At 44.0% G+C, this 17,809-nt stretch overlaps 1 protein-coding gene across 1 annotated transcript in view; it reads right to left on the bottom strand.

The window, feature by feature from the left end:
* Positions 1-11,315: 11,315 nt before the first annotated feature.
* LOC147708370 (uncharacterized) overlaps positions 11,316-17,809 on the bottom strand; it is a 727,732-nt gene continuing 721,238 nt past the window's right edge. The window contains exon 7 of the mRNA XM_086927094.1: positions 11,316-17,577. Coding sequence (XP_086783220.1) covers positions 16,904-17,577 — 674 coding nt within the window. The 3' untranslated portion in view covers positions 11,316-16,903. The remainder of the gene's footprint in view (positions 17,578-17,809) is intronic.

Below are 17,809 nucleotides of genomic sequence, written 5' to 3' on the forward strand. Positions count from 1 at the left end.
CGCGGGGACTCCTGGTCCGTGGAGTCCACCCGCTCTACCCTCGCAGCCCTGCCGGTCAACAGGTGAAGTCCCTTGAGGATGATTGACAGCCGCTGTGAGACCGCGAAGCGGGACCCGCGGAGCGGGTCCGGCTCACAGCAGCGGCTCACAGCAGGCTGAGTCCAGAAAACACAGAGGTCAGCGTGGCGTGGCGTCAAAGTAAGGAATAAAGTTGTCTCAAAATAAATAAAAGCAGACTCAGTTTTAATGACTGACTGACTCAGCTCCCCATGAAGGGAAAACACTACTCAGCTTAACTAGGGAAAAGTTGTGAAAGGTGCCAGGAGTCCCAAGTCCTCCTAGTCCCATTCAAAATCATCGGGACACTCAGGTAAGAGGCATAAGAAACACAAGAAGTTGGGTGACACAATAAAGGAGCCTTAGCATTCCTGGCCTCATTCTAAAGAACGTGTGCCTGGGTCGGCTCCGCGCCTCCCCAATTTTCTAGGAGCTGCAGCGACCCTGTCTAACTAAAATAATTTTATAAGGCCAAGCGCCTCAATTTTAGGCGGCCCTACCTCTCCTGAGCACCTTCATGCCCCGTGGGTCAGAGGGGGCTCCATTGGGTTCTCTGCTGGTGACTCTGGCACCGGTGCTGATGCCCCTCCCCAAGGATCCAGACCAGCGTTGGTAGTGCCACTGCGACCTTTCCCAATGCAGATGCTCCTGATGCTGCCCATGCCCACCGACAATGTCTGCCCCATTCTGATCTCCAATGACCTAGTGCCAGTACGGTGTGGCCTGAAGTGGAATTCAGTGCCACAGGACCTATAGGTCCTAGGTTATTTCCTGAGCCCTTTTCTGAAGGGCTAGGAGCAAAAGAAGATTGGGAAGGCCAGCCTAATTAGAGATGGTGGTATGAGGAATTGGGTGAGGCCTGTTGACTGGATACTTCTCAAGATAGTGGCATGCTTTTTCCCTCTACCGTGGCTACGGAGGAGAGAGCGTCTTAGGCTATGTTGGAGCGAAGGGCAGCTGAGGTCCCTGGCCTTCAGCTGCCGTCAGTGGCAGTCAAGACAAAGATCTTCACAGAGGTGCTACAGCCGGGAGTTTCCTCTTATGAACCTTTACTCGCGAATAAGGAAGCCCTCAGGGACGTCCTACTAGGAACCTGATCCAAGCCCAGCATAGGGGCTCCTGTGAATAGGACAAATGGCCGTTGCCACCACCACCCTGCTCCAGGCGACCCCATTTTCCTCACTGCCCTACTCTACCCCAGAGAGCTTGGTAGTCTAGGAATCTACGTCCCAAGGCTTGTTCCCTTGTGCTCCTCTGGATGGGGAATCCAAGATAGGGGCAGTTGGGGCAAGACATTTTTTTTCTTCCGACAGCCTTGCATTGCATTGCAGTTGGTGAACACCACATGCTTGGGCTGTTATTCCCACACTTTGTGAGAAACTGTTGTGCAGGTGCTGCCACAGGTTCCAGTGGAGATTTGGGCCATCCTTTCCCTGGCAATATCAGATGGGAGGGATGCAGCAAAGTTCGCTGTTCGATGTAATCTAGACTCGACCGACTCGCTGGGCAGAACAATTTCATGAACGGTAACAGTCAGGTGCCATGCCTGGCTGAGAAGATTTGGCTTTTTGGGGGATTTCCAGGCCTCGCTCATGGACATACCTTTTAGTGGGACTCGTCTCTTTGGAGACAAGGCCGACATGGCACTGGAGGGCCTTAAGGACTAACAGGCTACGGCCAAACCCTTGGACCTCTCAGTGGCCGCACATCCCCAGTCTGTCTTTCACCCATTTTGTAGCTACGAAGGGGCTTACAGCCGTGCCAGCCATACCTCAGCCAATGAGCTGCGCAAGTTCAGCAACCCCTGGACAGCCAAGGTTCGGTCTGGCCATGTGGCTTGGGCAGCCAGTGGTCAGTTCAGTCCACCAACCCCCCAGCAGCTTCAGCCTCCAAACCCTCCTAGTCTTACAATCCAGACCATAGGCTTCCAGCTGGTGGCAAGATCAGCCATCACCTCCACCATGGTCAGACCATCCGTTGGACAGGTAAGTCCTCCAAATAGTCTGAAGGGGCTACTCCCTCCCCTCCAAGACCACCCCTCCCTCCATGTCCCCATCCTACGACCGGCTGATGGATGATCTTTTCATTTTGCTCTGGGAGAAAGTCATGACTCTCTTGGCCAAGGGAGCCCTGGAAGCAGGAGATTGGATTGTAGCATTGGACTTGCAGGATACCTATTTACATATTCCAGTCCTGCCTGCCCATTGGCGTTTCCTGCAATACATGATAGGCCACAAGCATTTTCACTTCACTGTGCTCCCAATTGGCCTTACCAGTGACCCTTGAGTGTTCGCCAAGGGGATGGCGGAAGTTGCAGCTCATCTGCACCTATCAAGAGTACGAGTCTCCCCCTATCTTGAAGACTGCCTGCTGAAGTCTGGCTTGCCCCATGCTGTTGTCTCCCACCTTCCAACTACGGTGAACCTTCTTTATTCGCTGGGGGGGGGGTCACTACCAATGTGACAAAGGCACACCTGACTCCCTCTCAGACGCTTCCTTCCATCAGAGCCGTTCTGGATACAGTGCAGTTTCTGGCTTGTCCTCCCGAACAGCGAGTTCAGGATATTCAGGCTATGATACCGATATTTCAGCACCTAACCTGGATTTCAGTGAGAATGACTCCTAGGCTGCTGGGCCTCATGGTTTCCTGCATTCTGCTTATGACAAATGCCAGATGGCATATGCAGGCTTTGCAGAGGAACCTGAAGTTCCAGTGGGTACAGCATTAGGGGAATCTCCGACATGGTGCAGATCTCGGAGGGAACAGCATGAGACCTGCAGGGGTGGTTGACGAACCGCAATTAGGTCAGTGGCAGACTCCTCTACCTTCTCCAACCAGATCTCATAGTAGTGACACATGTGTCACTTCTGGGATGGGGCGGCCATCTGGGAGAGTACTCTGGTCTCTGGCAGAAACAGGACTCCTTTTAGACATGCTGGATCTCCCTGTGATCCGTCTGGCATTGAAAGCATTTCTACCCTTAATCAAAGGAAGGCTAGTTTGAGTGTTCACAAACAACACAATCACCATGAGGTACTATAACAAAGTGGGCGGTGTGGGGTCGTTGACTCTTTGTCAAGAGGCTCTGCACTTCGGGACATGGCTGGAACAGCAGGGCTGATCACTGGTGGTTCAACACCTGGCAGGTTCCCTGAATGCCAGGGTGGACATACTCGCCGTCGATGCCTTGCAGATCACGAGTGGCATCTCCATCCAGAGGTGACGCAAGGTCTCTTTCAGCAGAGGGGGTTAGAGAAGTTTGGTTAGATCTCTGTGCCTCTGCAGAAAACGCACAATGTCAGCAGTTTTGCGCAAGGTAGTTTCCAGGGAGGCTCTTGCTGGGAGATGCTTTTCTTCCCAAGTATAGCTCAGGTCTTCTGTACGCTTTTGTCCCCATACCACTCCTGTCCAGAGTTCTCAAGATCAGGAACGACGGGGCCCAAGTCATCCTTATGGCTCTGGACTGGGCTAGAAGAGTATGGTATCTCAAGCTTCTACAGATGAGAATCAAACCTCCAATCAGGCTGCCCCTTCTGGAGGATCTTCTGTAGCAGCAGCAGGAGGGTGGGGGTCCTCAATCATAACCTGTCAAGTCTTCGCCTTCTTGCGTGGAGATTCAGTAGTGGCAGTTGATAGCTTTTGACCTTCCTCCCGAAGTCTTCAATGTTATTCTGACAGCCAAACATCCCTCCACTAAGATGGTATTTACCTGCGAGTGGAACAAATTTGTAATATATTTCACAGAAAAGTCGATTGGTCATCTTTCTGCTTCCCTTTCTGATATTTTGTTTTTAGGTCTCGCCTAGGCAGTGCGCTGCCTAGGAGGGCCTTTAGCCATCGGTCTTCACTTTTCAAGCACTCGTGCTTGTGGCGGCATCCACCTTGCGGTAGCGAGCAGCAGCGGGGCCACGTCAATCACAAACATATGGCTGCTGCTCGCTCCCGCAAGGTGGATGCCTCCACAAGCATGAGTGCGAGTGCTTGAAAAGTGAAGACAGTGAAGACCGCATGTTTACGTTGTGTAGCACTTCCACCCGTCACTGCCTCTCTTACGTCACTGCTTTTTCAGTCTTATTAAACCAGAGCAACAGCTGCACTTGCTAAGCCGAATAGTGAACAATGGCAGCCGTGCTCTTTTCTTTGCTTCAGCACTTGTTTGTTTCTAATATTTGGCCTCTTTCTGCTATCCCACCACCACCACGTCCACCACCACCACCACGTTCACCACCACGCCCCCACCACGCCCCCCACCACCACATCTACAACCGCCACTATCACTTCCACCACCACCACTACCCCCACCACCATCACCATGTCCAACACCATCACCATGTCCAACACCACCACCATGTCCAACACCACATCCACCACCACCACGTCCACCACAATGACGTCTACCAACACCACGTCCACTACCACCATGTCCACCACATCCACCACCATGTCCACCCCCACGTCACCACAACCACGTCCACCTCCACCACCACCACAACATCCACCACCACATCCACCACCACCACATCCACCACCACCACGTCAACCACCACCATGTCCTCCACCACCACGTCCACCACCACCACGTCCACCATCACCACGTCCACCATCACCACGTCCACCATCACCACATCCACCACCACCAAGTCCACCAACACCACATCCACCATGTCCACCACCACCAAGTTGACACCCCCATGTCCACCACCACCAAGTTGACCCCCATGTCCACCACCACCAAGTCCACCACCCCCACGTCCACCACGACTAGCACCACCACGCCCACCATCACGTCCACCACCACCAGGTCTACCATCACCACCACCATGTCTACCACCACCACCACATCCACCACGTCTACCACTACCACCACGTCCACCACTACCACATCCACCACCAACACCACCACGTCCACCACCACCATGTCCACCACCACTTCCACCACCACCACCACCACGTCCACCCTCACCACGTCCACCATTACCACCATGTCCACCACCACGTCCACCACCACCACGTCCGCCACCATGCCCACCACCACCACCACATCCAACACCACGTCCACCACCACCATGTCCACCACATCCACCACCACAACCACCACCACCATGTCCACCACCACGTCCACCACAACCACGTCCTCCACCACCACATCCCCCACCACCACTACCACCACCATGTCCACCACCACTACCACCACCATGTCCACCACAACCACGTCCTCCACCACCACATCCTCCACCACCACCACATCCACCATCACCACGTCCACTACCACCACCATGTCCACCACCACTACCACATCCACCATGTCCACCACGTCTACCACCACCACCACATCCACCACCACGTCCACCACCACTATGTCCACCACCAACACCACGCCCACCACCACAATGTCCCACACCACGTCCACCACCACGTCCACCAGGACATTATCTCAGAGTGTGCAGTAACCACCAACTGTGAATTTAATTTCAGAAAAGTACAGCAAGAATCATGCACTATGTTAGAATTACCATTTGGAAAATATTATAGAAACTGATGACTAAATCCAGATCATCCTAAGGCAATCTTTATAAATATCTGCACTCAGTAAAAAGAGGTAAGCACAAAGCAGTTCATTCTTACTCCATATCATTCTTATTTCTGAGTGAGCAACTTGAGATTGTTGGTTGTGTGAATGTCACAAAACAAACTCATAGGTGAATTTAGAGAATAACTATTCTATTTATTGAAGAACAAATATGAAAACATTTCACAGACACATATACATCAGGTTCCGACACACACTAATTTCAAGGGGTGTTGTGTGTATTGGCTTTCAAAACCACAACTGTAATCAAATACAAACAAAAACAAAACGCTAATAGGGAACTCAAGAGTTACAATGGGAATACTTAAATCAGAACATATTTCCCACAGACCCCACTATTCTTTGCTACTATATTGCCTACCTATGTGGTTCCTCAATGCTTTATTATTGAATTATATGCTACAAACTTGTCCTCACTGGCATGCATGTTCTCCTGGTTTCAAAGCAGACGGTTTAGCAGAGAGAGCAGTGCATCGCAATACCTGAAAGATGACGCCTGTGCACCTGTAGAATCCATGTCGCCAGCATAAATACATGACCTCTAAGTGGGTAATCCTTCACACACCTACTTTCTCTAATATTGTACACCATTCAATTGTGTGACAGTGCAACGCTTATATGCTTACTGAACAACCTGGACGGTACATGCATCTTTCACCACAGCACAATGAAGACCAGTGCAGTTACGCTGATCTTTTTACCTTAACATATAGTCGAATTCCTACTTATCCCAGTCCCTAGGATCATTGCTTTATGTACTCTCCTTACACCATTCCTAAAACATGATTCAGTAACATGCAGCACAACTCAGGCTCTTTGAGATCAGGCATTACCACTATGCACATCATCTTTGCTACAGTATTGTGGCCCAATGTGTGAGGGTATTCCATTTCATGATATGTGGATCCCTGCAGGATTGGAAAATTAACTTCACAGAAACATCCTTATTTCTGGTCTCTTCAGATTGACAGGCACCTTACCTGCCAACACGTAAGTACTGGAAGTCATGATGGGATCCCATTTAGTTTTAAGTAAAATTCAGATAAGCTACTTTCCAGGGGCATTAATTGCTCCTGAAAGCTGCAAAGCAGTATGGTGTTAAAAGGTGCTTCACTGCATAGGCAAAAGTATTCCACACACTCTATTTCCATGTTGTAGAACATGCTTGAAAGGAGACAACACTACAACACTGCAGAGAAGGACTGCATCAGGATCTTCTAACCATTATTGGTGATGACAGTAGTCTGGGAAGTAGGTTAATAGGAAAACGACTGCTGTGGAGAACCAGTCTCTGCCTCTCAGAATGCTAGAAAGGAATATAACTGTGCTCCCTGGATACACGTGTGTTGAGTTTTATCCAGGTTTTCTATCTTAAGTTGCACACTAACGGACAATCAATAGGTCTCTTATTGCTGAAGTGCAAAAGAGAAAACAAGCCCCAGAGATTCCTAGGAAGGGACGCGTGTCGAATCCTTCATTATCTTTGCCACCCAGGATTGCAGACGACATAGCGTCTCATTGAAATTGTGGTTAAAAAACATTTCTCAACACAAGATTCCTGAGCCACTATGCTTGATCCCTTGACATAAAATGCTTTCAGATAACATACCTTTATTTCTCTAGGTCTACCTCCACACTCACTCACTTAGCACAAAATTATTTTCAAGGAACGAAACGAGCTAGGAAAGAGATTGGTGGGAGATTATTCTCTATACTATACCATCTCCTGGGATTTAATGAGGATTTTCCAAAGTTACTGAGGGTTGTGTCCTTGGTGCCTAGTCTAGGAGGTCGCATGACTGGTTACAGAAAATGCCTCATCCACAAACCCAATGAATACAAAATATGGAGAAATCTTTGAAGACAGCGTATTTTTCTGCTATCTAACCCCCTCTCAGCCACCGCTCTGAAATGTTTAGGGTAAAGGGCGTACTCCAAGGCTGAAAACGATGCAGAAACAGCTACAACTAGTATTGGACACTGCATCTAGTGGCAGGGGTTGTCTAATGCAGCATTGGAGGTTGCTGCCAGGACACCACATTGGCAACACTTATGGGAAGGGGCTATGGCACATAATGTGGAGCTCTTAAACCTACAATGTCTGGGGCAAAAATTGTTGGGCAAAGTTTGGGGAAGCAGAGCAGCGAGAAGCAGGGACTATTCAGTTAACTTGGCATGTTTGTTGAAAGTTTCTAGCATCAGGATGCATAAGTCTGCTCCGGCAGTCGAAGGCCTGTCTCAGGTGCTTCTCTGCTCTGCCTACCAATTATCAGAAGAAGGGAGAGACCTAGAGGCTGACTGGAAGAGGAAGTGTCTCTACCACTCCAGTCAAATCACAATCAGGTCTATGCTCGATACTTTCTGCTGGACCCAGTCAGCTATCCAGATAAGTCATTCTTTCTTCACTTCATCCTCGCAAGTATAGAACTTAAGATACCACAAGGTCAGTTTGCTTGGCAGCTGGCATCTCCTAACAGGATATGGTTTGGCACCCTTTAAAGCCTCCTGCACATAAAGCCAATAATACCTTTTTGCTGAAATGTAAGTCCTTCAAAGTTTCTCTTTACCAACTCTAATAAGGCATCATGATCACAAGAGGACAAAGGGACAAACAATTTATTTTCGTGAGCATGTCAACTGATGTGAATTGAGCTGAGTCTCAGTCCCAAAGGTAAACCAACAGAGACTGCCTCCCTCACGGAGTAGGGAAATCAGGCCAAATCTATATATAGTATTGCCTTTTCACCTTACAAGTGGTATTTGCCGGGTCTAGGATAGGTAACAGAAGTTGTGAGTTTTTTTAAGTAGATACACAAGGGCAGTGTGCCACTAGGAAAGCAAGCAATTACATTGTGTTGTGATCAAGTGGATTGAGTGCATCATAGGAAATGTAGATGGAGTGCTTGATCGAAAATTATTACATGGGAGGATCTATCTATCCCACAGTCAGGGCCAGCTCCAGTGACATCAAAGCATGGGAAAGCAGAAGCAACTTTTCCCTAGCTCAACATTTCAACCGGGAAATCCTCTTCAACAAGTTTCTAATCAGTATTTTAGTCTGCAGTTTTGCAACCTAACTTGTCCCAACAGCTTTATTCCCCCCACACTGAAAAAACAGCAGCACAGATATATGTGCAACTGGGGTACAACCTTCCTTGCAAAATTCCAGAACAAGTCTTAATATTAGTAGCAAACTGGAGGAACAAATGCTCAGCAGCAATTACGTGCAGAATCAGGGGAAAAGTGGGGAAAAGGATGATAGGATGTATTTTCTTAGTTGTTTCCCTGTTGCAAATTGTGTGTACAACAGCATGACACCCTGGAATGATTAGCAGCGCTGGTGTGATTTAACCTTCCCTCAGCTTGTTGTTGATTTGGCGGGCACGGCAGCGTATTGCTGCACTTCATCACGGGGATAAACGCTGATCTTTAGACGCGAGTGAGTAACCCCACGTGACCTTCCACCCAATAATGGCAGGGCTTATTAACACTCCCTCGCCAGCTGTCGGTACCTCCCCAGATGGCCAGGACGCCGGCCAGGAGTACCGACGGTTAGGTAAGGCGAACCCTCGCGCTATTGCTAGCATATTCACAACAGGGCTATCTACTCACGCTGAGCTCGCCCTTTAAGAAATTCCATTTGATAATTTCTTAAAAAATTCTGTTAAAAATTCAATTACCCTGATAGGTCTAGATGACCATGTATTTTCTGTTATGGGTAGCCACAGGAGCTGTGTTTCTACCACGTGCAATTTATGTGTTAATGTGTGTCCTACATGTTTTCTAGAGCGGTGCTTCATTTTTCCCCATAGCCACTGCCAGGTGGGGTGAGGCCATCTGACCTTACATGTTAAGGTAAGAGTTTATTAGCATTTGGTATTTTAAACTTTTTAACCAAATGTATCTAAATCATGTCTGCATTCAGGTAGTGCTTTTTCTTAATAACACATGGTTGTGTTCCAGTCCAAAGCATATTTGTTGGTTGGACCATATGGCCCATTTATTATTTGAAAGCTTTTCTCCTCACCTTCTTCCCACAGTGTTTTGCACAGACTGTAAGGACACCCAGAACGTACAGGTGACTGTATGCACTTGTTGTGTGTTTCTAGGGTGTAACTTTGTTCACTTGGTGTAGTAGCTTTTATTTTTAGTTCTTGGTCCTGAAGAAAGCAATGACAAAATCAGTCCTTTAATTGCTGAAACTAGTCGACCATATTGTCCTGAGGCTGTCCACATAATTAGACAGTCAGCGGGCGCACTGTTTTTAACATTGGTATGGTAAGCACAGCTGTAATAAATCTCTGCCTGGTGCTTATTCCTAACCAATTTTAAACCCACTTACTTTGGTTTTCTTTTTTTCCTTCACACTTTCTTTTTGCACTGCACACCCCAGTCCCATCTTTTCTACCACTCACCTACATCGAGTGGTATACCACACTGTCGTCTCATTACTCTAGTGAGGATACCCCCTACCACCAGGTTGACCTACTAGGAGAGTACCAATAATCTCTGACGGGTGGTACGGATAAAATCCCAAATGATGAAGGGCGGATCCGAATGGTGACTGATGGGTATTTGTCCTCATCCACGGAGAGCTCTCTGTGACATAACCAGGTTGTAAGGGTGAGTTCTTGTCTGGTTTTCTTTTGTTTATGGGCACATTTACCTGAGACCCTCTGGTACCTTTGTTGTTTATTGACCCTGGAATGATCGACTTTTTACTGAGTGGCAGCAGATGAACTGCATTTGCGATGCCGACACAGTCTCCACGCACATTTCTTTAAGGTGCATTTGAAGCAAATACTTGCCACGTCCAATTATGGATATAATACAGTTGCAGAATTCCAAGAGTGCCACAAGTGGATGAGTGATCATCTAAAGCAGAGCTTCAGATGGTTCTGCGCTTCATGTACCAAAGGAGGAATAAGTAATGGCCACTGGAGGGACTGTGTCAAACTGAAATGAGTTTTGGGGTTGTAAACCTGAGGCCACCTGTTGTGCTCTTACAAGTTTAGGGGAACTGAAATGAGAGTTTCAAAAGGACCCTCTTCACTGTTGTGGATCACTGACTATTGCTGAAATGAATGACCTACTTGGCAGCTGCAATTTCATTTCAGTAAAGTGTCTCGGAAGATCAAGGGACATTCTAAAGTCAGAAGTTGTGTGAAAATGTTTCTTCTGCCTTAATAATGCATAGGATTACAAACATTTCCGCTGCTGAAGGTCCCTTGCTATTTTACCCAAGAACGTACCAAAATGTCACTGCTTCAAAAAGAGATTCAGAATTTTCTGATTTACAAACTGCCAAAATCATTGTGACCATCGCATTCCTAGAACAAGCCTTTTTTATATGTAAACATTCATAGTAATAGATATGGAAACAATCAAATTATATCAAATCTGTTATTTGGTTGTAATGCCATGGTGAGGGACTCTTCAAAGGCTCAACATAGGAAATACCCAAAAGTATATTCGATATAATTGCTGTCAAGTCCTGTCACTTAAAATTTCTTCGAGTAATTTTCGCCTACTTGTAGAGTATGGGTAGACAGGCTGATAAACTAATGTAAAGTCAACTCTTGTGAATACTGACAGACGTCACTCTACTTACATCATGATGGAATTACATTACGAAATGCATACATTCTGGATTTAAAATACATATTATTTATGAAATGAAAGGAAAAGGATTTATTAAGCACATGCTCCTGCCCGAGGGCGTTTTATCACTGTGAGAAGAGCTTGTAGCAAAACAATTGACGAATACACACATGCTTTTTAGTTACCATGTAGACATCTAAATAATATTAGGATTTTAAATAAATGCAAAAAATATTGTCAATGCAAAGATTTAAAAAAATGTGCAGTGAGAAATACCCCCAATAAAATATTATGTGTTTGTTGGGTTTATTAACGAAGTTCATTACTTGTGGTTTAATTTAAAAACTACAATATTATGGGTATGTTGTTTAAGCATTATATGTGAATACATATGGTATTATACAAATTAATACGTTTTGATAATTAACATATTGCTTTGTCGGTACAGCCACATGAGAGGCAACATTTGACATATAACAGAATTATATGTAGCACGTGCTTCATTTTGGTGATTATGCAACAATTTATAAATTATGTAAAATCAAGTGACTAAGTCCAGAAACTTATGCAAATCTTTATAAACGTTCTCGAAGGCTTGAACCCAAGAATGAATATCAGAGAAAATATTGCTGAAATGATGAACAGAGTCTTAGGGTTTGAACTGCTTAAAGAATTTGATCTGTTTAATACATTCAAGCTCTGGGGGTATTAGCTCCTCTGAAGCACTTCTATGAAAAGACTTCTGGAGATGTACAAGCACTGCTCTTTACAGAACTATAGTTGTAGACTCCGGTAGTAATGCCAGTATGTCAGTGGGAAGAACAGGCAGCAACCATCGAAGATCACTGAGTACCTCATGCTTTCAGCTAAACCTGAAGGCATTTAACGATGTGTGTAGGCTCAATTGTTAAGATTTTTAATGCAAGGTTTGATATTTGCTGCCACAGGGATGTATTTAATAATTTTCCCTAACATATTAACAGGATTTGCAATAACATGCTACTGGTTAGATTCACAAAGAAGTGGTAGTGTGTTTGGCTTACTGGTAAGATGTTATGCCCACTGTGGGGGCTCCAAAATCCCATATCAAGGTGGTTAAGTAAAAGTCCAGTGAGGACAAAAACGTGCGGTCAAATACAGTAGCAGACAACTACATCGCTGGACTAATGCATGCATGCTAATCGTGTCCTGTAGACTTCGTTTGGCTAAATTCTATTTAAAGAATGGTCAAATAATAATATTTCTACATTTTTGTTTTTATATATTTATGGGATTCTTATTGATTCGCTGTTTACGTTACATTTTTGCCTTTATTTACCCGACTCTGCTGATAACATCTGCTTTATAATGGACGCTGGCTAGGGGTTGATTTATCGAACTCTAAATGAACACGAGGTGTGAGTTGGGGCGTTTAACTAGGATGTTTTTTCTTCAGTACCCAATCTGTGCCAAGGATAGTCCCTCTCCATTGTTTTTAAGGCACACTTTCCGAAGGTAGTTTTCACAGGTAAGCAATTCAGTCCATCTTTCAGAAATGCTGCACATGAGCTGACAGAGTTATGTTCAAAAATTGATTTCCTTCTGACTACCTCGACACATAATTCAAAATAATCAACCAGACCTTTAATTATTATTATTATTGAACTACTGATTTTATGGAGATCAACATTTTCATAGGCTTCTCTTCCACTCCTGTACTCTGTTGCGGGAAACTATTTTTCTATTAGTGGTGTTTAGTCTATACCAAGCAATCCCAAATTGGCTGCTGTCTCCAAGTATGCTTTACTCGTGGTCAAATGTCTCTTTGGCATCAATTTAGTGCAGAGAAATGCCAGTGTTCAAGTTTTTGAATGCAGTTTTGCTATTTTATACTTCTGTTGCTTATTTCTGTATCTTCAGACATCCTTAGCAAAAACCTTTTCTACGTTTAATGGAAGATAGTTGAGTGTCTATCTTTTTGTTCTATTCTGTGCATATTAACATGTAACAATGGAGTATCCTTCTTCTTTGGCATGACAATGGATTTCATTGTGCCTAGGCAAAGTCATGATTCCGATAAAACCAAGATGACTTATAGCTGGTACTTTGTTCGAATCCTTTACAGAGTTTTTCGTACAGATTCTTACACCTCTCCTTGCATTTTGCTCTCTTATAAAGGTTTTGCTCTTATCTGTGTCTTGGACTTTGTAGCTTTAATCCTTTTCTAGTTTATGTGCACAGTACTGGGAGGATATTTGCAATAAGCTTCTCTGTCTTGGCAAATCGTACTTTCATACACTTTTAAAACCAAAAAAGTCAACGGTGAAGCAAAACTGGATTTTTTTTAAATCACGAGCTGTAAATTGAGATTGCCGACCGGTATCATAAACTGTTTGGATCTTTTCAAATAAACGAGATGAGATGGTCTCTCGATATCCACTTCTAAACTGAAAAATAATAGTTGGGGCAAATAATGGAATTCCTCTGATTACTACTGGGGGCCTTTTGATGTTCTGTGAAACCCCATTTGCCACCACTGTTTCATGTGTTATTTGAAAATACCGTATCCCAATTTAGAATGTGGAAGGTGTGTGGCAGCCTTTTTGAATATCTATTAATAACTTAATCTGGCAGACTTGCAACTTCGCTTGTGCTCCCCGAATGTAGCAGTTCAATAATATAATGTCTTTAATCTGAGACTGAGCTTTCTGTCAACTCGTTGTCGAATTTGAATCTGCTTAATTTGGTCCTTAGTTTCAACCCATTTATACAAATGAGAAAACCTTTCATCTTTTGCCGCCATATCTGACCTGTATAATCTCATAATCACGATCTGTAGGTAGTGGGTGGACAGAGGCGTTAGAGTGTCTGTATCAAAAAAAACTATCAGTGTTAGCAGACGGCTGTGTTGAGGGTTTATCATTTTTCAGGTATTTACGCAAGTGGCCAATTGTCTGGAGGCCTCTGGTGAGTTTATAGTTGTTCCCGAAGCAAACGCAGCTCCATAATCTCACCCAAAATTAATGCATCAGTTTTTAATATCTGTGGCTAAATCATATTTTGTTCTTTTGCCCATAATACGCACAGAACGTTCTTGGAATTTTTCTACCTAATCGGTTATTTCCTTTACCAGGGTCTTCATGTCTTTTTAACAGCTGCTGCAGAAATTGATGTGTTTTATTGGTGGCAATGAGAAAATGGTATTCTAGTAACCATGAGCTTGGATTGCTTAATGACCTCAATCTTTTCTACAAATTATGATATTTGTATTCACTCGTTGTGGTTTTGGAGTTTAACATTTTCCACCTTTAGGTTCATCATTGTATTTACAATGTTGCATTTCCAAGGAGAAGAGCTTTCATTCTTCCTTCTCTTTTTTTGAGTTTGACTATGTTAAAGAACCTTTCTCACAAAGCCATAGGATGACTAATTCCAGAACCTCTTTAATCATGGCTTGTTATAAAGGTGAGAACATGTTACTTACTGCCGTATTTCCAAATCTGATGGGTTTAAGAGCCACAATGTGTGAAAGAACAATCCCAAGATAAACAGAAGTGTACCCTAGCACTTCCGAAAGGACAATATTGATTTTACTATGAAAATTAAGATATTCTTACTCACTCACCCAGCCTCCGTTTATTTAAATGGATAGATAGCAAAGACCCAAGCATAAGAAGCGTGCAACAATTGGAGCGGTCCTCCGTAATGGTGCTTCCTACCGAAGGTTGGTGGAAGTGATCTCTTAAATCAGAGCATAATAAGTAATGCCCAGCCCAGCATTACATAGTAATTTATTACAGTTCTGTTTTTGAAATGCCGATAAAAATTACCAGGTTCAAGTGTCCATGAAAACTACCCACAATAGGGACCACAGATTAGCCTAGCATTCTTTTATGCGGCAAATCATTATTTCTCAACTGGGTTCTTGATCAACTGTTTCTAGGGTTAGGGTTGCCAGTGGTGTTCTGAACCCCAGTATAGGTGTGAAAGGCCTTTATGCAATTCAGATCAAATTTCAAAACTCTTCCAATATCTAGGTTCAGGAAGCATCCTTTTGCCCTCTTAAATAAGAACATAATAAGGCGCTTATGACTGAACAGCTTTGTCCTTGAAGAGAAACATACACCTTTGTAATATTTCTCTAAAGGGGTGGGTATGTGCTGAGGTCTTTGGAGGCCAATACCACAGGAATCTTCTTCCCCTAACTGTCAATGAGTGGAGAGCGAATTAGGAAAGGTTCTGACTGATGACACAAGACTGTAACTAGGAATGTACTTCGTGAAGGGGACCATAGTGCAACTGAAGTCATGTTAGCCTGCTAGGTCTGTAGCCTAGGAAAGAAACTGGACTACTTCCCCAAGCTTCTTCGAAGCTCTCGCTAATTAATCAAAAGATACTCTTTTCACAATGGCATTTTTGGGACCCTTTTACTAGAACTGACTGATTGCATGGCGAACTGAAGTATGAATATGGTGACAGTAAGGTACAGTCTCTTGTATTTTCTTTCAGAGAAGGAATCGGGCTGCAGAACATAAAGATTCCTCTGGGGAAGAAGACAAAGCGCTATTAAGTAAACCCACATTGCCTCATAAAAATGAGTTCCTAGTATTTTCTGTGTGCTGGGTCCGTGAACCAAGTCTTCTCAAGGTGAAGAGGTATGGTGACATAGGTGTGAAAGGGATACACAAAGCAGGTGTAGGTGAAGTGAGGGATGCCCAAACAGGGGAGGGGGTACTTTGACAAAAGTGACATACATCTCTGTCCCACAAGGCCTTCACATTTGTGCTATAAAATAGGGTGTTTGATGAGTACGGGAATTTGATCTACTGCGCATCGAAGAAAAGCCCATGAAAAGTATTACTCTGGGCACTTAGGGTGTGTTTTTGAAAACATAATGCCCTTTGAAAATGGCTGTACAAGCAGAGAAAACGGGTAGCAGGAAGTATATGGGTTTAGGGCTTACCAACAGAGGGTAAATCTAGCCCGACATTTGGGTTATTATTTTTTAAACACCACTTTACTGGGCTCTGTTTCCATCTACGTGGCGATGGACATCACACACTATGAAGAATAATGATGGGTAGGCCTAAGAGTACCTCCAGCAAGTAAACCATTTATTAATCTGTTACTAATTGGCATGGGTACTTCCGATTTTAACAGAAATTCGTACTCGGTGATCTACAAGAACCTTTCCACTTTAAGAGAATTATGTCCTCTGTGATATGTTCCTACTCAAAGATTTGATTTTTAATATAAAACGTATTTTTTCAGTTGGGAATCTGTATCCTACTGTCTATGCAAAATCAAAGGTCATATTTTTGATAGTACATAATTACTATGGAATGCCTGTTCAGCTAAATCTTTCTGCTGACAAGCTATACAGGAATGTAATACATATTTGTTTCTCTTTGTGATGGAATTATTTACACCTGCGGTAAACCAGGTATAAAATCAATTCAACTGGGCAAGCAAGCGGTTGACTGTGCTAATTCTAGGGTAATGTTATGCGATGTGCGTTAGTGCCACTTCCCTATGGTTGTTAGGTTTGTTCCCTGTTATAGTCTTGTTTGCTACTCAGTCAAAATTCAGAGATTGCAGTACGTCTTGTTAGTATTGTTTACAATTTTTTTCATGTATGATCCAGGTTTTCGTTGCAAGCATACATCCTCTCCGAGTTAGTGTCTTCTTTTCCGATGTTGATTCAGATCACTTTTTGAAGTGAAGTTTTTTTCACATTCCACACACGTGTACGGTTTTTCTCCAGTATGAATTCTTATGTGTCCATTAAGATTATCTTTCCGATTAAATCTTTTAGGGCAGAAAGGACATGGATATGGTTTTTCACCAGTATGTGTTCTATAGTGTGTGATCAAATGGCCCTTTCGAAAGAAGCTTTTATCACAAACAGTACATGCATAGGGTCTCGCTGCTGAACGTGCTCCCGCATGTCTACTGAAGTCCTTCTCCAGAATGTAACTTCTCTCAAACTGATCATCTGTGCACAATGCGTGATTTTGCTGAGCGTCTTGAATACCATTAAGAAAAGCTGAATTCCTTAAGTTATCTTCATATTCATTATATTTTTTTGATATCTTTATTCTCGATCGTCCCTGCTGTAAACCGTAATGCTCTGCGTTATTGAAACCATGTTCACTTTGAATAGGTTTCTTTCCACTCATTTCTTGATAGCGTTCCGGCCATTGTTGACTTCTAGAATTCGTCACCCTAAGAGAGCTATGGAACATCCTAGAATTTGGTTTTTCTGATGAGGTTTTATAGGGTGCTGTAGAGTTCCTGGTGCATTGTTTTGACTCTCCAGCTTTTTTTTGCCTGTTCGTGCTTCCATCACCTGTAGGATTGAAAGAAGAGTCAGTCATGCCCCCAAAAAATATGCTTACAAGAAAGAAACAGCACTTAATCCCGCAATATTACTTCAAGGTAAAAGACCTGAGCCTCTGAAAACTGTCAGTCAGTCAGTCAATCACTTTTATTCGATTAATAAAAATCAAAAAAAGACAAGATACAGAATACAATAATCACAATCAATACAATAAAATACAATAATTACAATCAATTAGAGA

This window comes from Lissotriton vulgaris, chromosome 6, assembly GCF_964263255.1.
Source record: "Lissotriton vulgaris chromosome 6, aLisVul1.2, whole genome shotgun sequence".
In the NCBI taxonomy this organism is placed as follows: Eukaryota; Metazoa; Chordata; class Amphibia; order Caudata; family Salamandridae; genus Lissotriton; species Lissotriton vulgaris.